The following is a 25882-nucleotide window of genomic DNA, read 5'->3' on the forward strand; positions in this document are numbered from 1 at the left end:
CAGGCTGAGGAAGTTGATGAGGCCTTCTATGGGCAGCTGAGAGTGGCCTCACAGTCACAGGCCCTGGTTGTTGTGGGTGATTTTAACTTCCCTGATGTTTGCTGGAAGGACCATTCAGCCAGCCAGCCACAGTCCAGGAGGATCCTCCAGTGCATTGATGATAACTTCCTCATGCAGATGGTGGAGGAGCCGACTAGGAGAGGTGCACTGCTGGATCTCATCCTCACTGACAAGGAGGGTCTGGTCGAAGCAGTAAAGGCTGAGGGCTGCCTGGGTTGCAGTGACCACGAGATGGTGGAGTTCAGCGTCTTGTGCGGCAGGAACAGAATAGCAAGTAGAATTGCAACCCTGGACTTTAGCAGGGCTAACTTTGGCCTTTTCAAGCAATTGCTGGGGGAAATCCCATGGGCAAGACTGCTTGAAGGAAAAGGGGCCCAAGATAGCTGGATTGCATTCAGAGATTGCTTCTTCCATGCTCAGGATCAGAGCATCCCCACACGTAGGAAATCAAGTAAGGGAGCCAGGAGGACTGCGTGGTTGAATAGGGATCTGTTGGGTATGCTCAAGCAGAAGAGGAGAGTTTACAGGTCATGGAAGCAGGGGCTGGCCACTTGGGAGGAATATAAGGCTGCTGTTAGAGGCTGTAGGAAGGCAGCTAGGATAGCCAAGTCCTCCTTAGAATTACAGCTGGCGAGAGGGGTCAAGGACAGTAAAAAGAACTTTTTCAAATACATAGCAGATAAAATTAATACCAGAGGTAATGTAGGCCCACTGATGAATGGGGTGGGTGCCCTGGTTGCAGACTGGCACATCAAGGATAAGAGGGTTATTAGGGGCAGTCAGCATGGCTTTACCAAGGGTAAGTCATGCTTGACCAACCTCATAGCCTTTTATGAGAATGTAACAAGGTGGATGGATGATGGCAGAGCGGTGGATGTGGTCTACCTTGACTTGACTAAGGCATTTGACACAGTCTCCCACAGCATCCTAGTTGCTAAGTTGAGGAGATGTGGTCTAGACAATAGAGTAGTGAGGTGGGTTACAAACTGGCTTAAGGAGAGAAGCCAGAGAGTGGTAGTCAATGGTGCGGAGTCTAGTTGGAGGCCAGTATCTAGTGGAGTGCCTCAGGGGTCAGTACTGGGACCAGTATTATTCAATGTATTCATTAACGATTTACACGAGGGAATAGAGTGTACTATCAGCAAGTTTGCTGATGACACTAAGCTGGGAGGAGTGGCTGACACGCCAGAAGGCTGTGCTGCCATCCAGCGAGACCTGGACAGGCTGGAGAGTTGGGCGGGGAATAACCTGATGAAATTTAACAAGGGCAAGTGTAGAGTCCTGCATCTGGGCAGGAACAAGCCCAGGTTCCAGTATAGGTTAGGAAATTACATATTAGAGAGCAGTGTAGGGGAAAGGGACCTGGGGGTCCTGGTAGACAACAGGATGACCATGAGCCAGCACTGTGCCCTTGTGGCCAGGAAGGCCAATGGCATCCTGGGGTGTATTAGAAGGGGGGTGGTTAGTAGATCGAGAGAGGTCCTCCTTCCCCTCTACTCTGCCCTGATGAGACCACATCTGGAATATTGTGTTTAGTTCTGGGCCCCTCAGTTCAAGAAGGACAGGGAACTGCTGGAGAGAGTCCAGCGTAGGGCAACAAAGATGATTAAGGGAGTGGAGCACCTCCCTTATGAGGAAAGGCTGAGGGAGCTGGGTTTCTTTAGTTTGGAGGAGACTGAGGGGTGACCTTATTAATGTTTATAAATATATAAAGGGTGAGTGCCACGAGGATGGAGCCAGGCTCTTCTCGGTGGCAACCAATGATAAGACAAGGGGTAATGGGATCAAGCTGGAACACAAGAGGTTCCACTTAAATTTGAGAAAAAAGTTCTTCTCAGTAAGGGTGACAGAGCACTGGAACAGGCTGCCCAGGGAGGTTGTGGAGTCTCCTTCTCTGGAGACATTCAAAACCTGCCTGGACATGTTCCTGTGCGACCTCATCTAGGCGTTCCTGCTCCATCAGGGGGATTGGACTAGATGATCTTTTGAGGTCCCTTCCAATCCCAAACATACTGTGATACTGTGAACACAATGCTTCTCCTCGGGCTTCTCTCCAAGACATTCTCCATGCATTCTTTCTGTCAGGGCCTCAGTTCTCTCAGTTCCTGATGGCGATGTTAGGCAAATACTGCTCCATCTTCGGACCGACTCTTACACGGCCCTTCTTGTTGATGGGCATCATGTTAGCCAGCATCCAGTCAACTGGAAACTCCCCAGTTAACCAAGTTTGCTGATAGATAATGGAAAGTGGTTTAGTGATCACCTCTGCCAGCTCCCTCACCACCCTTGGGTGTATTCTGTCTGGCTCCATAGGCTTGTGGGTGTCCAAGTGGTATAGCAGGTCACCAACCATTTCCCCTTGAATTATTGGGGCTTGGTTCTGCTCCCCATCCCTGTCTTCTGGCTCAGGGGACTGGGTACCTGGAGCACAACTGTTCTATTAAAGACTGAGGCGAAAAAGGCATTTAGTACCTCAGCCTTTCCCTCATCTTCTGTCACTGTTTCCCCCTGCATCCCATAGCCCTCCTCTTCACAGAATCACAGAATCACAGAATGTTAGGGATTGGAAGGGACCTCAAGAGATCATCTAGTCCAGTCCCCCCACTGGAGCAGGAATACCTAGATGAGGGTACACAGGAATGTGTCCAGGTGGGTTTTGAATGTCTCCAGAGAAGGAGACTCCACAACCCCCCCTGGACAGCCTGTTCCAGTGTTCTGTTACCCTAATTGAGAAGAAGTTTCTTCTCAAATTTAAGTGGAACCTCTTGTGTTCCAGTTTGAACCCATTATCCCTTGTCTTATCATTGGTTGTCACTGAGAAGAGCCTGGCTCCATCCTCGTGACACTCACCCTTTATATATTTATAAACATTAATGAGGTAACCCCTCAGTCTCCTCCAAACTAAAGAGACCCAGCTCTCTTAGCCTTTCCTCATAAGGGAGATGCTCCACCCCCTTAATCATCTTTGTTGCCCTACGCTGGACTCTCTCCAGCAGTTCCCTGTCCTTCTTGAACTGAGGGGCCCAGAAATGGAAACAATATTCCAGATGCGGTCTCACCAGGACGGAGCGGAAGGGCAGGAGGATCTCTCTCGACCTACTGACCATCCCCCTTTTAATACAACCCCAGGATGCCATTGGCCTTCTTGGCCACAAGGTCACAGTTCTGACTCATGGTCATCCTGTTGTCCACCAGGACTCCCAGGTCCCTTTCCCCTACACTCTCTAATAGGTCATTCCCCAATTTATACTGGAACCTGGGCTTGTTCCTACCCAGATGCAAGACTTTCTCTAGTTATATTTCATTAAATTTTTCCCCGACCAACTCTCCAGCCTGTCCAGTTCTCACTGGTTGGCAGCACAGCCTTCTGGCATGTCAGCCACTCCTCCCAGCTTCGTGTCATCAGCAAACTTGCTGACAGTGCCCTCTGTTCCCTCATCCAAATCACTGATGAATATATTGAATAGTACTGGTCCCAATACTGACCCTTGAGGCACTCCACTAGATACAGGCCTCCAACTAGACTCCGCACCATTGACTACCACTCTCTGGCTTCTTTCCTTCAGCCAGTTTGCAGTCCACCTCACTACCCGATCGTCCAGACCTCACTTCCTCAGTTTGGCTGTGAGGATGCTGTGGGAGACTGTGTCAAATGCCTTAGTCAAGTCAAGGTAGACCACATCCACCGCTCTGCCATCATCTGTCCACCTCATTACGTCCTCATAAAAGGCTATGAGGTTGGTCAAGCACGACTTCCCCTTGGTGAAGCCATGTTGACTGCCCTTAATGACCCTCTTATCCATGATATGCCTTGAGATGGCACCAAAGATAAGTCGTTCCATCAGTTTCCCAGGGACAGAGGTGAGGCTGACCCATCTATAGTTACCCAGGTCCTCCTTCTTGCCCTTTTTTCAGACTGGAGTGACATTTGCTTTCCTCCAGTCCTCAGGTACCTCTCCCGTTACCCAAGACTTGGCAAAGATGATGGAGAGTGGTCTGGCAATGACTTCAGCCAGCTCCCTCAGCACCCGCGGGTGCATCCTATCCAGACCCATGGATTTATGGATGTCCAGATTGCTCAATTGCTCCCTAACCTAGTCCTTATCAACTAAGGCAGACTTCTTCCTTGTCCTGACTTCCTCTGGGGCCTCAGGGGTACAGGGCTCCTCAGGACAGCCTCCAGTAGAGTAGACAGAGACAAAGAAGGCATTCAGTAACTCTCCCTTCTCTATATGTTCTGTCACCAGAGCACCCACCTCATTCATCAGTGGGCCTACATTGCCTCTGGTGTTTTATCTGCCACATATTTGAAAAAGCTCTTTCTGTTGTCTTTGACCTCTCTCGCTAGGTTTAATTCTAAGGAGGGCTTAGCTTTCCTAGTTGCCTCCCTACATCCTCTGACAACAGCCTTATATTCTTCCCAAGTGGCCAGCCCCTCCTTCCATGATCTGTAAACTCTACTCTTCCACTTGAGCTTACACAGCAGCTCCCTGTTTCACCACGCAGGTCTCCTGCCTCCCTTCCTTGACTTCCTACGTGTCGGGATGCTCTGATCTTGAGCTTGGAAGAAGCAGTCCCTGAACACTAACTAACTATCTTGGGCACCTTTACCTTCAAGCAGCCTTGCCCATGGGATTTCCCCTATCAATTGTTTGAAAAGGCCAAAGTTTGCCCTGCTGAAATCCAGGGTTGCGGTTCTGCTTGCTGTTCTGTTCCTGCCACATGAGATCCTGAACTCCACCATTTCATGGTCACTGCAACCAAGGCAGCCCTCAACCTTTATCACTTCAACCAGACCCTCCTTGTTAGTGAGGATGAGATCCAGCAGTGCGGCGCAGACAGAAATTCATGCAGAGGCAGAGATCTTGTTCAGGAAGGAGTGCAGAGCCTGGCCAAGCAGAGAGCTGACCTAGGCCTAGGCTAGCTTCTTTATTCACCATTTACCATTTTATAGGATTTACAGGTACGAGCATGGACTAAGATGTTTACAAAAGGTGTTTTTCCACTGATTCTTATTAAGAACACACTAAACTCATGTGATGTTTGTCTCACTTGTATTTTCACTCATTCACAGACCAGGCCCAAGGACATTCACACATCCCATGCACTTGGGGGCAGTTATCCGGCCCAAGATACAATTCTCACGAGTCTGGGCTATAACTTTTTACAATTATGAGAAACGTACTTCAAAGTAATCTGTCCAAGCCTTTTATATATTTTATGTATTTATATATATATTTTATGTATTTTTATATATATATATTTAATAGATTTATATATCTGTCTGCCTTTTATATATTATTATGTTAGTATTATGTCTTCGACCGTTCAGATGGTCATGTTAGTATTGTTCTTCCTTTATCATCCAGATGGGTGGAACTGTACATCTTGCTTTCCCACATTTTATTTTCCAACATTTCCCCCTTTTTTGTTTTAAACATCAGGTTTTCAGTGAGCGCAGTAAGGACCCTGTCTTTGTTCTTTGCATTCTGTATCATTCTCCAGATGATTCGGAGGACTACAAGAAAAAACATCACACAAGCATATCCAATTCCCACAAAAAACCTATATAATGGTATTACACATATTTAGCACTCTGATAACAGAAAATACAGGTTCAGGTATCAGCTAAGGAGATTATTTAAATATAATATCATAAGAATAATGAGGAACCACAACGTGCATGTAGTCACTCACAAGAAACAAAACTAGAGGCCTTTTACTTCAGGGTACTCACAAGAAATAGTCACTCGCTCACATAAAGAAGTGAGGTGTCATTAATCCCAGGAAGTTTCCTTAGACGTTGTTCCTGTCTAAGGAAAGGACTCCAGTTTACAGACCCGCAGCTCCGAGAAGACCACTCAAAGGGTGTCTTCAGCGGGAACCCCGTTTCGTTATTTGGCCAGATGTGGCTGTGGGCATTACAACGTAGTCCAGAAGCTTCTCAGCTAGTCTGGGCACCTCCTTTGTTAAGGACCCTGTCAATTGACTGAGGGTCCCACCTCTCCTGCCCATCAGTTGGTAGAGGTGAATCTGATTGACAACACTTTGATACCTTTCTAGGTGTATATATGTGGGGACAGGCACGTGGGGCACACAAGGTGCTAAAGAACTGTCAACCTCCTCATTGAAGGCTCCAGATTTCAGGGGAATGTATACTGCCTCACAATCCAGCCTGTGACCACAGTCATCTGACAAACTACTTTGGAGTTGTAATGCAGTCACCTCTTGCCTCCAAAGTCAAAAGGGGGCATTCTGTTGGTGAGTTTGAATGACCACTGTGGATCATCATACCTTATGTGTCATTTTCTTGTTGCAAATCAACCTACAATAGAACAGAATAATACAAATTACAACAATTACAGCTATTAACAAATATTGGAGAAAGCTGGTTAGCCATACTAATAAGGAAAACAAATGCATTGAAAGTTTTTTCGCCAGTTAGTCCCCAGTCCAAATAATGTAAATTTGTATCATTCTGATATGCTAGTGCCTCTTCCTTTGGTCTCTTCTGTTTCTTTGTTGCCCTCTGCTGCAGGGACAGACGCTGTATCTCTGGCATTAGGTCCTGCATCGTGTTTGTCCAACTCATAGAAAGGTTTAACATATTTCGCAGGAAGCCACTTTGGTCCTGTTGGAAGAAGAACACAAGCATACCCCCTTCCCCAGGTGATTAACTCTACAGGCCCTTGCCACTGACTGTTGTGCAGGGGATTCTGATACAAAACCTTTGGTCTCTGAGACAGTGAATCTGGAACACGGAAGTGGTTTTCCACTGCTGCGATAGAGGAGGGAAGCATAGTACGATTCAAAAAATTTAAAGTATATGTTGCATTGTCTAATTGTTCTTGAGGCATCATATTCTCCCTTTTTTGTTTTAATAACATCCATTTCAGTGTGGAGCGCACCTGTTCAATAATAGCCTGTCCAGTGGGAGAACGTGGAATATCTGTGACCTGTGAAACACCCCATTGCTGTAAAAAAAATTGCGTGGATCTAGCAATGTATCCAGGACCGTTGTCAGTTTTAATCTGTTGTGGTACTCCCAGTATAGCAAAACAGCGGTTCCAGTGACGCTGAACATCTCTGCTTTTCTCACTTGTATATGCACAGATGCACAAAGCATACCTGAAAAAGTATCTATAGAAACATGTACATATTTCAAACAGCCAAAAGATGAAACGTGTAACATCAGACTGCCAAATGTCATTAGCTGAGAGTCCGCGAGGGTTAACTCCAAGGGAGGGCGAGCTTGCAATCAGACCTTGACATTCCGGGCAAGAGCGCACTATGTCTCTCGCTTGCTCGAGAGTGAGACCAAACACCTTTTTTAAGGCAGCAGCATTCTGATGGAAGAAAGCATGTGAAGCCCTGGCAGACTGGAAGCGGACTGTAGCTACAGTATAAGAATCCACAACTGCATTACCTTCAGTTGTGGGACCTGGTATAGTTGTATGAGAGCGTATATGAGTAACAAACAGTGGGTGTTTGCGAAGCTGTAATGCAGTTTGCAATGATACAAACATATCAAAAAGTTGCTGTTGTGAGATTTCTTTAAGAAAAGTGGAGGGGATGCGCTGTAGGACCTTGACTACGTACTCAGAATCACAAACCAAATTTAGAGGTTCCTCCCTAAAAAGCTCTAAGGCATGCAAAACTGTGCCAAGTTCCACTAATTGGGTTGAACCTTCAACAATTTTAACAGAATGATGCCAATCGTTATCTTCACACCAGACCACTACAGCTTCATGAGACTTCCCTGAACCATCAACAAAAACTATGCGAGCATTTGGGATAGGATCGAATACAAGTACGGTCTGTGGTCTGAAATCAAAGACATGCAGATTTTAAAGCAATTTACATTTAGGCATGCCAAAAGCTATTCTGTTAAGGAAATCAGCTAGCACAATTTGCAAGGACAGAGATTGTGAATAAAAAAAAAATCAAAATCTGCTTTCACAAAAGGTACATACATGACAGATGGATCACGGCCTACTAAAGCCTGAATCCGTTCTCTTCCTTTTTTGATCAGAGTAACAATCAATTCCAGGGGGTCAGTAATAGTTTTACGAAAAGAATTGGGCAAAAAAATCCATTCCAAGTATATCAGTCTGTTTGCATTCTCATCATACTGTCCCGCAATAGATAAAGGTTGTTTCTATGTTGTAGCTATAAATAGACAAATCTGCAAGTCCATTCAAATGCAGTTAGCTTGTAAGGTTGTCATAAATTTATTCATCCAAGTTTCTAACTCCATTTTGGCTGTCATATTTATTGGATATTGTTTTCCCTTACCGGATCGAAGTCCTGTTTCAGTTATATCAGTGTAGTGTTTAGTTTACCGATGCTTTGGTTGTCTATACTAGTGGAAATACAGCATCCAAAATTTCCTTGGAGATTTCTCACTTGAAGCAAGCATATCTGCACCATCCAAGCAGCTTCTTGTGGGACATGCAACTAAACAGAATTCTCAGAAAACATTATTTGAGATTACAATTTACTTAACAAATCTTGACCCAAGGGAGGTATAGGGCTTTCTGGCAAATAGAAGAATTCAGCTGTTAAAACTTTGTTCCAAATTTGGCATTCCATTGTTTTCAAAAAATGATCTTTCTTTCTTTCCCACAATCTCAAAAACTATCACGGTGAATTTACTAAGAAGTCTTTTACAACTAGTTACCACAGAATAAGTGTATTATCAAATTTTTGGTTTAATTTCCCAGTTTCATTAGAAGTACAGATCTACTAGGGATGCTTTTAAATTTCACCCTCAGACTGCTCTATTCAGTATTATAACATTGCTGCAGTGGTGGGGAGAGATAACCCCCTTTTCACCGCTTTAAAAGTGGGCAGCCAGGTTTTTTCTTTTTTTTTTTTTTTTTTTTATTTCTTGCTGCAGTTTAGATACAGGCAAGGCCACGCAGGTGGTGTTAAATGCTCGTGCTAAGTGGGAGCTGCCAGGGGGCTAAGTTTAATTTGCAGCTTGATACAGGCCTGAAATTTATGTTCAAACAGTACAGCACAGGCCTGGGATATTTTGCTTTTTTATTTTCCCATTTCATTCCAGCCATAATACACTCTATATGCAATTCTAATTAGCTGAGCAATAGTTACATTCCTCAGCCCCATTTACCGTTTGTAATGTCTTGCAGATGTCAATAAACAGCATATTAACTATCAACCGATTACTTTAATTTTCCTAGATCCAAACCAGGTCATATTCTAGCAGCTTTTAAATACAAGCTCCTCCGAGTTCACATCCATCATAGCATTTAGTTTTCTTTCCCATACCTCCAACAAACACATACATTCAATGCGAATCAGAGTTTAACTACTTAAATTCTTTTCTGGTCTCAAAATTATTAGATAACAATAAAAGCAACTACTCTAATGTGTAAAGATGTATCCTAAGGGGGAGCAAGGTGTTATTTTAGTAGAGGAACCGGTTCCCATTTTGTAATTATCTCCCCAAACAAAATTCTTTTGGTACCAAATATAAATATGCAAATTAAAATACTGAGCTCAGATATGAAAACCAAATACCAAGTTCAAATATGCAGATAGATCACAGTTACATTAATTCAAGACAATATCTTGATTTTAGCATTGCACCTTTGAACCGCTCACTGCTCAGCCAGGCAGAGGTACCGCTGGGTTTCCCTGACAAAACAGGTCAGTGCGCGCTGGAGCCCAATCAGCACCCGCCCCCCCCGCTGCTGCAGCAAGCTGGACTGGGCAAGGCTTTTATTAGCGTCTCATCTGGTGTGCTACAACTGTTATTCCAAAACCAGGATTCTTTACTTGGTGTGCATACAAAAGAGCCAAATCCAGCACATCGAGATGAGGCACAGCCTATCACAGAGCTGCGCAAGTCTGGATATTGGAATATAGCTAGCATGCTAGAAAGAAAAGTAACAGCTGTCACACACAAAATCTTATCATCACATTCACGCAGTAAAGAACTGAATTACGATCTTCTGTATTATCACAAAACGCACATTTTGAGTCCATGGATTCTCATTATTTAGCAGTCTATGAACTTACTGTACCATATAACAGACAAAGACCTATTAAACTGTAATATGCTTAAACAGATACCTAGAAAGAAAACAGGTTAATAAGGAAAAGTATCTCGCAGAGTTCAGCAAGTTTTCTATGACTTGTGTGTTATCACTTAATTCTCTCTCAGCTTGTTGAAGTTCAAACCATTCTGCCTGTAAAATTGTCTGAAATGATTCAATCATCTCTTGTAGAGTTTTATTTTTGTCCTGCTCGCTTTAGAAACAACAAAGTGTTATACTTCAAGGTTCTATTCTCTGGACACTTTTCCCAATCATCGAACTTATACAGCAGCCACCATTAATCACAATATTTCACAAGATCTTCCTTCTTCATATTTCCAAGTGCTTTCCTATATTCTAAAACACCTCCCAGTACTAATTTCTTAGGAACGTGACTGAAAAACAGTCGTTCCCGACCCCATCTCGTAAGTAAAAACCATGAGAGGAGGGAGGGAGGAGGGGAAAGCACAGAGCGGCTTGCGGCTCGAGTGGGAAAAGTGGGGAGAAGGCTTACAGTGCACTTATACAAACAATATCACAAAGAAACAACTTTAACAACAACAAATAAAACAATTAACTCACATTCCTGATAAGCTGCTTGATTTTCAGAAAGGCAATACACAGAAGCAGGTATTCCGTCATGTTCTGGTGGTTGTTATGGTTTGTAAGTAACTGGAAAGGCAAAAGAAAAATCGCCGTGCTCCATAGCCTTTTCACGGCATTTCGCATCACCCCTTTGTGTTCTGCTGTCTTAGTCATGAAGGGGTTACTGTGTGCTGTATAAGCATCATTAAAATCAGGCAAAGGAGGTACTGAGGGCAGAGTTTTAGACTCCTGACCCAGCTCCACACAAATTTCTGCTTTATCTTTACACAGCTGTGATGGCATTAATGATGGATATAGAACTGACTTTTTTCGAGATCTACAGAGCCTGACTCAAAAGGATGAGTGCTGTCAGGACTCAAATCATTAGCAACCTGCTCATTTGTGTTTTTCTGTCCATCCTCTCCTGTTTGCCCTTGAAGTATGTGTTCTGCCGACTGCAACTGCGATAGTGCAGAGTACACAAATCTCCAAGTAATATGTAAACTATTGGGAAGTGAATTCTTTTGCGCGTGTAGCTGTTCCCCGACCTGTTTCCAAATTTTACTGTCAAACGTCCCCTCACTAGGAAACCAAGCACAATTCTCTCTCACCCATACCAGGAGTGAAGCTACCTGCTTCTCAGAAATACGATACCCAAAAGAACGTAATAGCTGCAGTAAAACCTGCAAATACAATTTATGTTCCTGAGAAGCGACTTGCCCCATACTAACGCAATCCCGCAGCTCTCTCGTTCGATGAGGACTGCTTGTCCCTATCTATACCGTAGGGATTAATGTGGCCACATAAAATTTACTCGCCCGTCGGATTGTGTGGTCGCCGCCAAACACACTGCTCTATGAAGAGCCTCCAGGGCTCACACACTCAGAGGGGGCACCATTTGCGGCGATTAGGAACGACGCATACCAGGACGCAGACAGAAATTCATGCAGAGGCAGGGGTCTTGTTCAGGAAGGAGTGCAGAGCCTGGCCAAGCAGAGAGCCGACCTAGGCCTAGGCTGCCTTCTTTATTCACCATTGACAATTTATAGGATTTACAGGTACGAGCATGGACTAAGATGTTTACAAAAGGTGTTTTTCCCCTAATTGTTATTAAAAACACACTAAACTCATGTGATGTTTGTCTCACTTGTATTTCCACTCATTCACAGACCAGGCCCAAGGACATTCACACATCCCATGCACTTGGGGGCGGTTATCCGGCCCAGGATACCATTCTCACAAGTCTGGGCTATAACTTTTTAAAATTATGAGAAACGTACTTCAAAGTAATCTGTCCAAGCCTTTTATATATTTTATTTATTTATATGTATATAAAATATATTTTTATATATATTTATATATTTATTTATATATCTGTCTGCCTTTTATATATTATTATGTTAGTATTATATCTTCGACCGCTCAGATGGTCATGTTAGTATTGATCTTCCTTTATTATCCAGGTGGCTGGAACTGCACATCTTGCTTTGCCACATTTTACTTTCCAACAAGCAGTGCACCTCTTCTGGTTGGCTCCTCCAGCATTTGTGTCAGAAAGTTATTTTCAGTGCGCTGGAGGAACCTCCTAGACTGTAGCTGGCTGGCTGAGTAGTCCTTCCCAGCGATCATCAGGGAAGTTAAATTCCCCCACGACAACCAGAGCCTGTGACTGTGAGGCCACTCTCAGCTGCCTCTAGAAGACTTCATCAACTTCCCCATCCTGATCTGGTGGCCTGTAATAGACACCCACAACAGTATCACCCCTGCCAGCCTGCCCCTTAATTCTCACCCATAGACTTTCAACTTGCTCCTCATCCATGCCTGGACAGTACTCAATACACTGTAGTTGCTCTCACATAAAGAGCAACTTCACCACCACACCTGGCTGGCCTGTCTTTCCTGAAAAGGACATAGCCATCCATGATCACATTCCAGTCATGTGAGCTGTCCCACCATGTCTCTGTAATTGCCACCAGATCATAATTTCCTGACCGAACACAGATTTCTAACTCCTCCTGCTTATTCCCCATGCTGCCTGCATTGGTGTACAGGCATTTCAGGGAGTGAGCTGAGCACCCAGATTTCACCCTAGGGGGATGGGAGGCCTCCCAGTCTTCATCAACTCTAGAGTGCTGCCTCACTGATGCAAGCCCAGCTACAACCCCATCCCCATTCGAGTCTAGTTTAAAGCTCTCCAAATGAGCCCAGCTAATTCCTGTCCCAGCATCCTTTTTCCTCTGCAAGAATAACCTTTCTCACGTATCACTGTCTGAACTGGTGTCTTGTAAAACCAGCCGTTATCAAAGAATCCAAAGCCCTGCCTGTAACACCAGTTTTGTCACCAATCATTTATTGACTGAATTTTTCTGTTCCATCCCATGTCATCACCCGAAAATGGAGGGAAGGAAGAGAAAATCACTTGAGCCCCGGACTCTTTCACCATCCGTCCCAAGGCCTTGAAATCTTTCTTCATTCCCGTCAGACTGCAGGATTCATCTTCCTCTCCATCTGTCTGGAAGATCAGCAGTGGGTAGTAGTCTGTTGGGAGCACCAGGTTGAGGAGTGCCCTGGTGATATCCCTAATCCGGGCTCCGGGTAGACTGCAAACTTCCCTGTGATGAGGGTCAACTCTGGAGATTGGGCCCTCCGTCCCTCTCAGAAGGGAATTGCCTACTACAATTACCGTTCTTTCTTTCTTATCAGAGGCAGTCTTGAGGTGTGGAGTCAACTGCCTCTTTCCATGTGACCTTGTAGGCAGACCTTGCACCACCTCCTCACCCACCTCTTCTTCAAGATCCAGGGCCTCAAAGTTATTACAGAGGGGCACCTGGGGAGACAAAGCAGGCAGGGAGGGGGGTTGCCCGTGACTCTGAACTGGAACTTGCTTCCAACCCTCGCCATCTTTTCGGTCCCCTACTGCGAGGGCGAAAACTCATGGACTCCACACAATTCGATATTAATTCAAGCGAAGCCATTTATTTATTACAAAAACAAGCCTCCTTATATATGCAGTTATTTCCTGATCGATCACGCGTCCACGCTCCAAGCATGCATTAGCTGATTGGATATTGTCCATGTTCACGAGCTGTCCATGCGCCCGAGTCTCACTGCTAATAGGTCTGTTGATTTACATCTTGTTGAGGCCCTGAGGCCTCACTCCCACAGCAGGTGCTGTTTTTCAGCCTTTGAGCTGGCCTCAAGATTCCTTTGGCTACTTCAGAAATAAATTTCCATCTAATAGAAACCCATCCACACAACAACCTCAAGAAAATCCCTCAAATCTCCCACACCCTACCTCTGCCTGACAGCGACAGGGCAGGGGCTGTCTCGGGTCTTCCCCCTCTGCCTGACAGGGCAGGGGGTCCATCACCTTTTGGGGGGTATCCCCCTGGGGCCTTTCTGAGTGGCACACCAGGGAGTTACTCCACCAGTTGATCTCCTTTTCACACTCCCTGATGGACCTCACTGTCTCAACCTCCTTAAGTTTCGCAAACATGCTGAGCAGATTTTGCACCTGCTGACACCTCATGCAGGTGGAATGCTACCCTCCCTTCCCTGGCAGCAGGCTCTGGCACTCCCTGAAGTCGGACACCTGAACAGCCACAGTTCGGGGCAGGGCCTCTGAGTTGCCGCAGTCTTTTTGTGACAAGCTCTCTTTTTGGAGGAGACCATGGTCGGCAGCGGTCTGGGACACTGACAATAGGTGAGAGTGTCTAACAAGCAAGGAGTTACAACCTCTGTGCCCTACTGCACAAGCTATCACACCCGCTGCTGCAGCACAGTGTGGCTGGTACTCACCTGCATCAGAAGCTGGTTGCCCCTCCCAGTGCCTGATGGGTAGCGATGCGTCACTGCCCTCTCAGAGGCTTTTTCAAGATGAGGAGCTAATTTGGGCTAAGTTGCTAATATTTTTATAGAAACATTTCTTGTTGCCTTTTACAGCGGTAGCCAGGCCCAGCTCTAATTGGGCTTTGGCCCTTCTATTTTTCTCCCTCCATAACCTCACAGAATTCTTATGGGGAGGGATCAGGCACTACTGGGTAAAGAACCACTATGTGCTGGTTAATTTCCCGTATATCTCATACAAAGCGATATTCTGTGTTTCCTTCTTCATCTAATTTATTTTTCTATACAAGCAACTTCTAAACAAGTTCTGTAAGGACCAGTATACCAAATAATTTAATATCCCCTCCCAAGTTCTTGTGCACCCCCATCCTACTCACTTGTGGGATGGTGTGAGAAGCAGAAAAGGCCTTGACTCTGTGTAAGCACTGCTCAGCAATAATGCAAACATTCCTGCATTATCAACACTGTTTTCAGCACAAATCCAAAACATAGCCCCATACTAGCTACTCTGAAGGATATTAACTCTGTCCCAGACAAAACCAGCACATTCTCCACCCCTTGTTCCATACCATTTATGTCATGCTTGGTTCCCACACTATCCAATGCATTGTTATTACTCAACATCCCCCTTCCCATCCTTTGATATAATACCCTGTCGAGGGTTAAGATTGCGGGGTGACAATAAAACCCTGGCAGATGTATTGTTAACCCCCTCTTCCCCCCCCACTCCCCCCTTTTGCCCCTCCCTCTCCCCCCTTCCACTCAGGACAGGTGATCGGGAGAGAAAAAGAAGGACAGAGAGAAGAGAGTTAAAAAAATTAAAGATGTTTTACTAATGCTACTAATAAGAATAGAGAAAATAATACAAAATATACAAAACCAATCTTGAAAGTCTCAGCAACTGCAGAGCCGGCACCCAAAGTCCTGGATTAGACTCCACAGCCAACCAGAGCTGGATTCAGTCTGTCACTAGGCCTCAGTTCGCAGGGACGACTAGCAAGGTCCTCTCCTAATGTCGGCCATAGGGAAAAGAGGGGAAAAGAAGGGACGAGATCCTCGTGATCTCCCATTTTATATGAAGTATTCACGTGAATGGAATGTTATACACAGTTGGTCAGTTTCTTGGTCACTTGTTTCTCGTCGCCCCTCTCGCGAGATGTCCATCCGTGCTTATCAATAAGTTTGCATTCCATTGCTAGATTTTACCAAAACATGTGTCTGGTTCTCCAGGAAAATGCAGTTAATATGAAGGCTTTAGCTGACAGGCAAAATTCACTGAAAGAGAAACTTGTTTTTAACAAAACCAGGACATACCCAAATATCATTCCCTTGGTCTATGGACCATCCCTGTGAAATGTCTGTCAAATATCCACAAATGTCCACTGAGTCCATGACTTTGGACTCCATCTGTTATGGTGGTCACTCAGGATGGGAGAGGTGATGTGATGCATGGAGTTATTGGGCACCAAAGCCAGCTCAGATCAGCACACTACTGCACTTGCACTGCTTCTTTTAAGGCTCGTCCTCCATTGGTTCAGGTGGTTCCTACTATAGTTAAATTCCTATAACATGCAACTCAAATCATAGGTTACAATAACTTAAAGGTATTTCCATTACAGTCTCCACCCTTGGTCCCTTTGGGCCAAACCATAGGTTTTAACATTGCAATGAACTCTACCCCTTGCCCCTGCTCTGGCTTGGATTTATCCAGAGATTGCAGTCCCTTAGGGGTGTACCTACTCCAAGTGGAGCCTTATCTATGAGCCACAGTCTGTTTAGGGGTATATCTGCTGCAGTGTAGACTTATCCACAGCCACAGTCGCTTTGAGGTGCACCTGTTCCAGCATGGCCTAATCCATGGACCCCAATGCCTTCAGTGGTATACTTGCTCCAGTGTGGCCTTACCCACAGCCACAGTCCCTTTAGAAGTAAACCTGCTCCAATGTGAGTACCTGCTCTGCTGTGGGCTTATCCATGGCCACATGCTCCAACATGCACAGCCACAGATGCTTCGAGGTGTATCTTCTCCAGCGTGGATTTATCCTTTGGCCACAATCCCTTCAGAGGTATACCTACTGTGGAACAGACATAACCATGGCCACAGATGCTTCAAGATGTACCTGCTCTGGTGTGGACTTATCTGTGGCCACAGATGCTTTGGGGTGTCCCACTCCCACATCTACTCATCCACAAGTCACAGTCCCTTTGACTTGAGTTCACCCTGGCGTTCCAGACAGAACAGCAGCAATGCCTTGGCCATCTGCCAGCCCAGGTGCATGGCTATTGTTATCGAAATGTTTCCAAGCACAGCAGAGTATGATAATAAGCAGCAAAAGGAAGAAGAGGCCACTAACGAGCGCAAGACTAATTTATAGTAAGCCAAGCAAGCCCCATGGCAACCACAGGAGCCTGTCCATTAATAGCTAAACAACAATAACAGCTGTCAATTTGATCTAACACATTCCAATCAAATCTGTCATTACCTTGAACTCTTTATGCCCCATGTTGGCTGCCAAAAAGGACTGTTGTGGTTTAACCCCAGTTGGCAACTGTGCACCACACAACTGCTTGTTCACTCCCCTCCGGTGGGATGGGGGAGAGAATCAGAAGGATAAAAGTGAGAAAATTTGTAGGTTGAGATAAAGGTAGTTTAATAGGTAAAGCAGAAGCTGCACACGAAACAAAGCAAAACAAGGAATTCATTCACTACTTCCCATCGGCAGGCAGGTGTTCAGCCATCTCCAGGAAAGCAGGTCTCAGTCATGCATAATGGTTACTTGGGAAGACAAAATGCCATAACTGTGAATATTTCTCCCTTCCTTTTTCTTCTCACTGCTTTATATTGCTGAACATGACATTACATGGTATGGAATATCCCTTTGGTCAGTTGGGGTCAGCTGTCCTGTCTGTGTCTCCTCCCAAATTCTTGCGTACCTCCATTCTACTTACTGGTTAGGTGGTGTGAGAAGCAGAAAAGGCCTTGACTCTGTGTAAGCAGTGCTTGGCAATAACTAAAACATCCCTATATTACCAAAATTGTTTTCAGCACAAATCCAAAACATAGTCCCATACAAGCTTCTATGAAGAAAATTAAGTCTATCCCAGCCAAAACCAACACAAACTCCAAGTTGGATACCTTCCTGAAAATGGAGGAGCTAATATAGATTGGCCATAATGCTTTTTTAAGGGCATAGTAGACTGAAGCAGAATTACCTACAGCCAATGGAGTACACGAAATCCCTAGGAAAACATGTGGCATGGAAAAAGGATTTACTGGAATATGACTGGATTACACTATAGGATAGATATTACAGTATAGGATGCATAAGGCTGTGTCTCGTGACAGTTTAACCCAATCTGATTTGCCACTGCAGTTCTTGCCTTGTTCCTTCTGACAAGTGCTTATTTAGATCTAGTAGTATTTGATACAGGGGATGAATCACTTTCCTGTACTGACCTACTGCAGTATAGGACAAAGGCCATCCCTTTTGGAGGGGAGATGACTGCTTAAAGCCATGCAGCTGGGAGAGGGCAGCCTGCTGCAGTTCTGGCCTCAACTCTTGAGGAAATACAACCCAAGGGCATGGATTTGGCATCTCTTCCAATAGTGAAGCTGATTTGACTTTTCCTCTGCCACAGCTAACTGTTCTATTTTCCTCTTACTGAACTATAGTTTAAAGTAGCTTTGATGTGAAAAGGCAACCTCTCCTATGTTCACTAATTTATCCTGGAAATAACTTTTTCTGATGGCAGGTGTCAAAACTAATGTTGAGTATTTAAAGTAAGAATAAAGAGACTTCAGCAGAACAATACCTTCAGTATGAGGAGAAAATACTCCCATCTTAGAAGTAAACTTAAACTGCTGCAGCCCAAATGCATATTAAGGGGAAAAACTACCAAAAATGAAGGATAAATTAATGTACATGCTAACAATTAATGCATCAACGAATTATAATAAAAATACAAATAGCAAAGTATAAATAACCAACAAGAAAGAAAACAAATATAATAAAATAAACTCTATACTACCAAAAACATCTACAAAATGTTTGAACTGTTGTTTGACTTAACCTTATGATGCTATCCTGTTTCTGGTTTAAACTAAATCAATTGAACTATTAGGTGCTGAAACTAGTTCATGAAAAATATGATGAGTGCTGGTCTAAACTAGATCAGATAGTCCTGGAGCACAGTTCAGAGCACAAGAATAATTTGCATAAGGACATTTGATTCTGTGTTTCTATATATATAAATTTTTATTTTGTTATCAACTATATATAGTTTGCAAAAGCTGTTTATGTATTAATCAAGTTTTAAAAAATAAGATTAGAAGTGTGAGAAGGGGAAGATGTTTGCTGTTCCTATGACTGATTTGATACTTATAACTAACTTTCCTCCTCTCTCCACTTGCCCCCCAGATGAAATTACTGAAGCAAAATCTGGGACTGCAACTCCACGGAGATCAGGTTCTGTGAGCAACTGTAGATCCTTTCAGAAAGATTCAGATGCTGATGCACAAGGAAAATCTGCAGATATATCCCTTACCCCATCAGTGACCTCTTCGCTTGACTCTTATAAAGCTGACTTAACTCCAAGACCAGGGAGTCATACGATAGAATTCTTTGAGATGTGTGCAAATCTTATTAAAATACTTGCACAATAATTTTGAATATTGGGCTGATTTCTTTTACAGTAATAAGCATGCCTAAATCATAGTCAGATGCTTCCAGTTATAATCCAGTTAAATTAATGAAGGCACTGAACAAACTAGCCACAGAATGCAATTTGCAGAGGGATTGGAATGATTATGGGCAGTTATGTATATTATTTTGAACCTGGAGTGAATTCTGATTGTTTGCTGTACAATACCATTGTACAGGTACAGGAAGTCATATGCCCTTGGGGCAGTATTCACACTTTACACTGCATATTAGACTTCAAGTTACATGGACCTTCTTGATTTTTTTTGCTAGTAATACATCTGATTCACTGTAAGTAAATGTACACTTACTAGTTCAATGACTGAAGTATGACTTGTTGGTCACCATCTACAATTGTGCCTCAGTTGATCAGAATTGTCAACATCTAACAATAATGTGTTAAAACTGCTGTGATTCCTCCCCCTTATTTGACAGTAAATGATAAATAGTTTAATGAATTATAATGTAATAATGGCTAAATTTGATGAAATGCATGCAAATCCAACCAGGTGAAAAATGCATGTAGGTGCTCCGTAATGCACTAAGGGTGAAATTCTGTGGGCTGTAAGTAGAACAACTGACGCCACAACAGTGGTAAGAGACTTAATGCCAAGACGACTTGGCACCCTGTGGGCTGAAACAAAATGTTACTCTGTGAAGAATTATCAGCAGGTCCCTGATCTGTGCAGATTCGCTAGCTCATACCTTAGTGCGGTAGCAGCATAGCAGTTCCCTACTACTACTGCAGGCTGAGAATCCTGTTCCTTACAAACATGTGCATGTGGTTAAGAGCACAGCCCTAAGGGCTCTTGCATGCTATTCTAGAATCTAAAATTTACCATTTTTAAAATATATGTTAAAACTTTGATACAGCTGTTTATATTGTATGCTAGCTTATAATATATCATAATATATAGGATTCACTTTGCAGTTGAAACTACATATATAGATTTAGGTTTTCCCAAGCCACCTTTATAGTGAACTCTGCCATTTAAATTATGACATTAGTAGTTCAACTTTTCAGTTGAACATTTAAAACTGATCATGACAACTTGACTGTTAATATTAAAAAAAATTTTCAGCAGTAGATTGCCATTACAAATGACATAAATCCTTCTGCGTTTATGGTTTTTGCAGTGTTTTAGGAAGAAAATTGAACCTTAAATGTTAAAATCACAGCTAATACTTGCACAAAAATATATAATCTCTCGTAAATTTGATGTAATTATTCACAGTTCCATTTCCATCTAGCAGTAATAGATGTAAACATTAAAGAATAAACTGTATGTCATAAAACATTTAGTTTTGCATTCAAGCATGAGCATTCTCTTAAAAAAAAACTTCATGACCTCAGTTTCAAAGATTGTTCTCCCAGTTAGGGACTGGAAATCAAGGTATTAATATGAGTAGTGAAACCTAGACTTGTAAAAGTAATGGGGATTCTAGCCAATGACTAGTTGAAAACTGCTAGCTACAGCTTTAAGAACAGTCTAATCCAGGCCAGCTGATTTCAGTTCAGAAATTCATGAATATGCACAGCACAGAATTTGAAGAAACATAAAGATGCTTAACTCCTGAAGCTACTGTAACTGCGTTCTGAACTGGGCACTGGTATGGTCTGCCTAGTATGTAGGTACAAGTTAGAGCTTCAAGTTTTTATCCTTGAGTGTCACACACAGTCCCTGTAATGCAAAGTTGTATTACTGTATCTCAGAGTGGAAGATTTTTCTTAAATAAAGCTTTGGGTTTAAACTCCTGAGATTGAGATGTCAACATGAGGGACCAACTGCAAATCCTACTTAAGTTGGTTTTTTTTTAGCCTTGTAAGAATTGGTTCTGATGTACTGAATAAATTGGTGTACTCATTTTTGTTACCCTTTTATTTTGAAATTGTTAAATATTGCAATTGTACAATATAACAAATGCATAGTTTTTGTGTTTGTTTTTTTTTTTATTGCAGTAGTTCCTCATCTGGAAGTGGTTTGGGATCACTGAAATGGTCTCTCGCATATGCCAAACTAAATATTTGCAAATGATATCTGCTTCTGGTTTGCAAATTTGTAATGCTGACCACAAATGCAAGGTGTCAAGGTGCAAATAGCTTTTAATTTTTATATACTTTTTTGGCCCTCTTGCGCATTAAGGCAAACATGGCTTTTACTTTGTCTTGATGTCTGGAAGTTAAAGTAAATTTCTGGCCAGAGTGTACTGTATGCATAGTTTTAAATAAAGTAAATTTTATTGGTATGATAAATCAGTTTTGATGGCCAAAAGTTTCCTGATGGAAAAGAGTCGGGGTTTGTTTTTTGTTTGTTTCTTTGTGGGTTTTTTTGGGGTTGTTTGTTTGTTTTTTTGATATAGTGTGGGGGAGGGAGAAAGGGGGACTGACAAGCTATTTGAAGGGGGACTAGCAAGCTGTTGTGCTGTGTAACTTTCCTGTGTTTTGTAGATCTTGCTGTTGAAACTGCTTTCTGCAGATGTTCCTACTGATCTTACAGACCTTTTTTTAGCATCACACTAGTATCTGCCAATAGGCTGTGAAACAAAACTTAACAGAGAAATCTCCAAGGGTTGTAAGGAGGCAGCTTATGCAAATATACAAATTGGTCAAGTATGTTACTCTATGCTCCCAAGCTTACTCTAGTTGGAGTATGTTGAATTATCTTGCCTTTACATTGTAATTTTTTCCATGTATAAACCTCATTGTCCGTGTGCAGTATAACTCACTAGGTAATTAATAAAAATTTGATTTTGGTGGTGCAATATTTAAAAACTACTTTCATGGTTGTTCTGAGTTGGAAAAAAAAAATTTTACCAGTTCATTACTATTGTAAGATATAAAGTTCTGTTCTTTCTCAAAGATGTGCCTACTTCCTGTGTTGTGGGTCATTTTGTTTTTTGACAAAGCTGAATGGCCCAAATGTTTGTTTATAACTACAACTTTTTAAACTCTCAAAACTTAAAACTAAGTAAACATAAAACTAAGCCATCTTGTTTAAAACTTTACATGCTGTCTTCTAGTGTTATATATGTTATAAATTAATAGACAAACTTATTGGGTTGGTGCAAAAGTAATTGTGGTTTTGGACTGTGAATTTTAAATCATTATAACTAGGCTCAAACACATCTTTATTAATCAAAATGGGAATCATTACAATCAAGACATTTTTGCCAATGAGAAATAAATTTCTTCATTCCTGTACTGCAAAAAGACGTGCTTTGGGATTTGGGAAACTCTTGGAAAGCATTTTCTGCATCCTACTGGTTGTGGAAGTGTTTTCCTTGCAAAAAGTTGTCAAGATGCTTGAAGAAGTGGCAGTAGGTTGGAGAGGGGTCAGGTGAATATGGCGGATGAGGAAAAACTTTGTAGCCAAATTTGTTCCACTTTTGAAGCATTGGTTGTGCGACATGCAGTCAGGCATTGTCATGGAGAAGAAATGGCCCTTTCTGTTGACTAATTCCAACTGCAGGTGTCGTAGATTTTGATGTATCTCATTGATTTGCTGAGCATCCTTCTCAGATATAATGGTTTCATAGAATCATAGAATCATTTCAGTTGGAAGAGACCCTCAGGATCATCGAGTCCAACCATAACCTAAGCTACATCTAGCACTAAACCGTGTCCCTAAGAAACTCATCTAAATGCCTTTTAAACACTTACAGGGATGGTGACTCCACCACTTCCCTGGGCAGCCTGTTCCAATGCCTGGCAACCCTTTCTGTGAAGAATTTTTTCCTAATATCTAAACCTCCCCTGGCACAACTTGAGGCCATTTCCTCTTGTTCTATCACTTGCTACTTGGGATTCAGAAAGCTGTACTGGATCAGACTGGCAGCAGACCACCAAACAGCAACCATGACCTTTTGTGGGTGCAAGTTTGGCTTTGGTAAGTGCTTTGGAGGTTCTTCTCAATCCAACCACTGAGCTGGTCGTCACCAGTTATTGTATAAAATCTACTTTTTGTCACACGTCACAATCCGATTGAGAAATGGTTTGCTGTTGTTGCATAGAATAAGAGAAGATGACACTTCAAAATGACAATTTTTTTTTATTTTCAGTGATCTCATTAGGCACCCACTTCTTGAACTTTTTCACCTTTCCAATTTGCTTCAAATGCCAAACGACTGTAGAACAGTCAATGTTGAATTCTTTGGCAACTTCTTGTGTAGCTATAAGAGGATCAGCTTCGATGATTGCTCTCAATTGGTTGTTGTCAACTTATGATGACCAACCGCTATGCTCCTCATCTTCAAGGCTCGTCTCCTTTGCAAAACTTGTTGAACCACCACTGCACTGTACGTTCTTTAGCAGTTCTTGGGCCGAATGCGTTGTTGATGTTGCGAGTTGTCTCTGCTGCTTTATGACCCATTTTGAACACGAATAAGAAAATTGCTCAAATGTGCTTTTTGTCCAGCATCATTTCCATAGTCTAAAATAAATATAAAATAAACAGGAAGCAATAAGTCAGTAGCAAAAAAAACATAAAGTGAGAAAAGCGCGTTAAAATTATATATAACATAACCACATTTATTTAAGAATGTATTCCAATATCAAACAGCAAATTTCAACAATGCAAAAACTGCAATTACCTTTGCACCAGCCTAATATATTTTTTTTAAAACCAACTAATTATAATTTTAGAATAAGCAGCAATATGACAACTAAAATTATTGCAGAATTCCCAGCTAGGCAGGCTGGGTGCCACCAACTGCTAGCCTAGTGACTGACTGACTGGCTGTTTTCCCTTAGATTCTATAAACCCTCTTACAGCAAAATGGAGTTTGAGCTGGAAGGAACACTGGGAAAGTCCCCTCTTGCACTGCCCTATGGTGACTCGCCTTATCTATAATAGTATCTTGCACTTTGCTCTCTTTATGCACCATGGATGGTTCGTATAATGAGCAACGTTCAGCAAAAGGGCACTATCCAACAGTCGCGATATGTGTTAAACAAGACAACTAATTGTGCAGGCCTCAGAGTTTCTAAAGCTGCAGGGTCAGTAGTTTCTGATTAGGTGTTTTGCAAGTCACTCTTTCTTAGATGAGCATATGTGCTGGTTTGACTGAAAATGGGTTAACTTTCTTCATGCAGTTAGAAACCTTTCTTTTCCATAGCTAGCGCGGTCATTATTTGGACTTAGTTTGAGAACAAGAGATAGCACCCCAGCACAGAGTTAATGTTTTTCATTGCTCTGGTCTGAGAGCCAAGGACATTCTGAGTGCTCTGCCCACAGGTGTGAGGCATCGAGGAAGGGGGGCATGGATGGGGCAGAGCTTGACTGACATCCAGACTGATCAATAAGAGTATTCCATCCCATTGGCATCATGCTTCATATATAAGGAGAATCGGGACCTTCTGGGTGGCTCGTTCTCTCTCTGGGGGGCTCACTCTTCTGCTTTCTCTCTCTCACATCCCTGCTCTTGCTTGCTCTTGCTATTGAGCTGAAGGAGTTTGGTCGGGATGTTTAGTTTGGCCTTTTGCCATTTTGCAGAGGCCTCTGGGCTTTTCTGCCTTTTTCCTTTTTTTTTTTTCTCTTTTGGATCAACTGTTCAGGACTGCGGTATCATTTCCTGGGACTGGCTGCTTAGTGTGGATGGAGTTTGTGGAGAATTGCTTTGAGTATCTTTTATTTCTATTTTATATATATATTTGCTAGTAGTGTATTAGTATTTTGTTATTTTATTAAACTGTGTTTATCTCAATCCAAATTTCTCCCTTCCCTTTTGATTCTCTCCCCTATTGGGGGGGGGGGGGGGGGGGGGGGATGAGTTAGCGGGCTATGGTGGTTGTATTGCTAGCTCTGGTTAAACCAGGACAGCATACTGACCTAAACCTGATAGGATTTACATATCTTTAGGTTAGAAATTGCTGACAGGATTCATTCTTTTAAGTGGTAATGACTACACTGTGCCTACACCTCCCACCATGTCCCCTGGGGCAGATGGCAGTGAATTGTCTCTAGTGCCCTGAAAGATGGTGGGCCCTGCCACTCCCACTAGGTGGATGGGGAGGTCTCCTTCTTCCCGCTCTTCTTTGCTCCCTTGCCTTTTCTGTTGCTACCACCCTTCCTTTTCGCTTCCTTCCTGTTGGAAGGCAAAGGTCGCATGGGCCTTCCAGCCTGGCAGAGAGCAGTAGGTAACAGTTTCTCATTGTAGGCCCCTTTTCAAGGCTCAGTCTGTGAGAGGGCTGCAGGGAGCTTGGGATGGGATGGGGCCAAAGGAAATGCAGGATGCAGTCTCCCTCAGCCCGCCTGGCTGCTTGTTTTCTGCTGCCTCCCTGTTGGTTCTGCTGGGCCTTGTTCCCAGCCAGGGTGAACGGCAGGCTGTGCCCCGCCAGAGACACCCATCCAGGGGATGCCTTGCTGGCTGAGGAGCACCTGTGCGGAGAAGTTTCCCCACAGGCAGCCAGGCTGAAGGCATTTAGGTCTGTGCAATAGGAGGTTTGCATGGCTGTTGCACCTCATAGTGGTTTGGGATAGTGGCCATGCCTGTGATGGGTTGCTCACCTTGGACTGAGTTGTTTCCTTTTTCCTTGTGTCTGGTTTCTGGTGCGTTGGCTTCAATGTTACAAGGCTTTCTGGTGTGTCAGAACTCCGTGGTGTGGGTTTGTTTGTTTAATTGTTTGTGGGG

The 25882-nt window shown here is 43.2% G+C and overlaps 1 protein-coding gene across 2 annotated transcripts in view; it reads left to right on the top strand.

Annotated features, from left to right (window-relative positions):
* The window catches only part of LOC308051364 (5'-AMP-activated protein kinase catalytic subunit alpha-1-like), a 61366-nt gene extending 41980 nt beyond the window's left edge, over positions 1–19386 (top strand). For both annotated transcript variants that reach the window (XM_080361746.1, XM_080361747.1), the window contains exon 9: positions 18971–19386. In XM_080361746.1, coding sequence (XP_080217872.1) covers positions 18971–19215 — 245 coding nt within the window. In that variant the 3' untranslated portion in view covers positions 19216–19386. The remainder of the gene's footprint in view (positions 1–18970) is intronic.
* Positions 19387–25882: the final 6496 nt, after the last annotated feature.

This window comes from Nesoenas mayeri (genome assembly GCF_963082525.1).
Source record: "Nesoenas mayeri genome assembly, chromosome: W".
In the NCBI taxonomy this organism is placed as follows: domain Eukaryota; kingdom Metazoa; phylum Chordata; class Aves; order Columbiformes; family Columbidae; genus Nesoenas; species Nesoenas mayeri.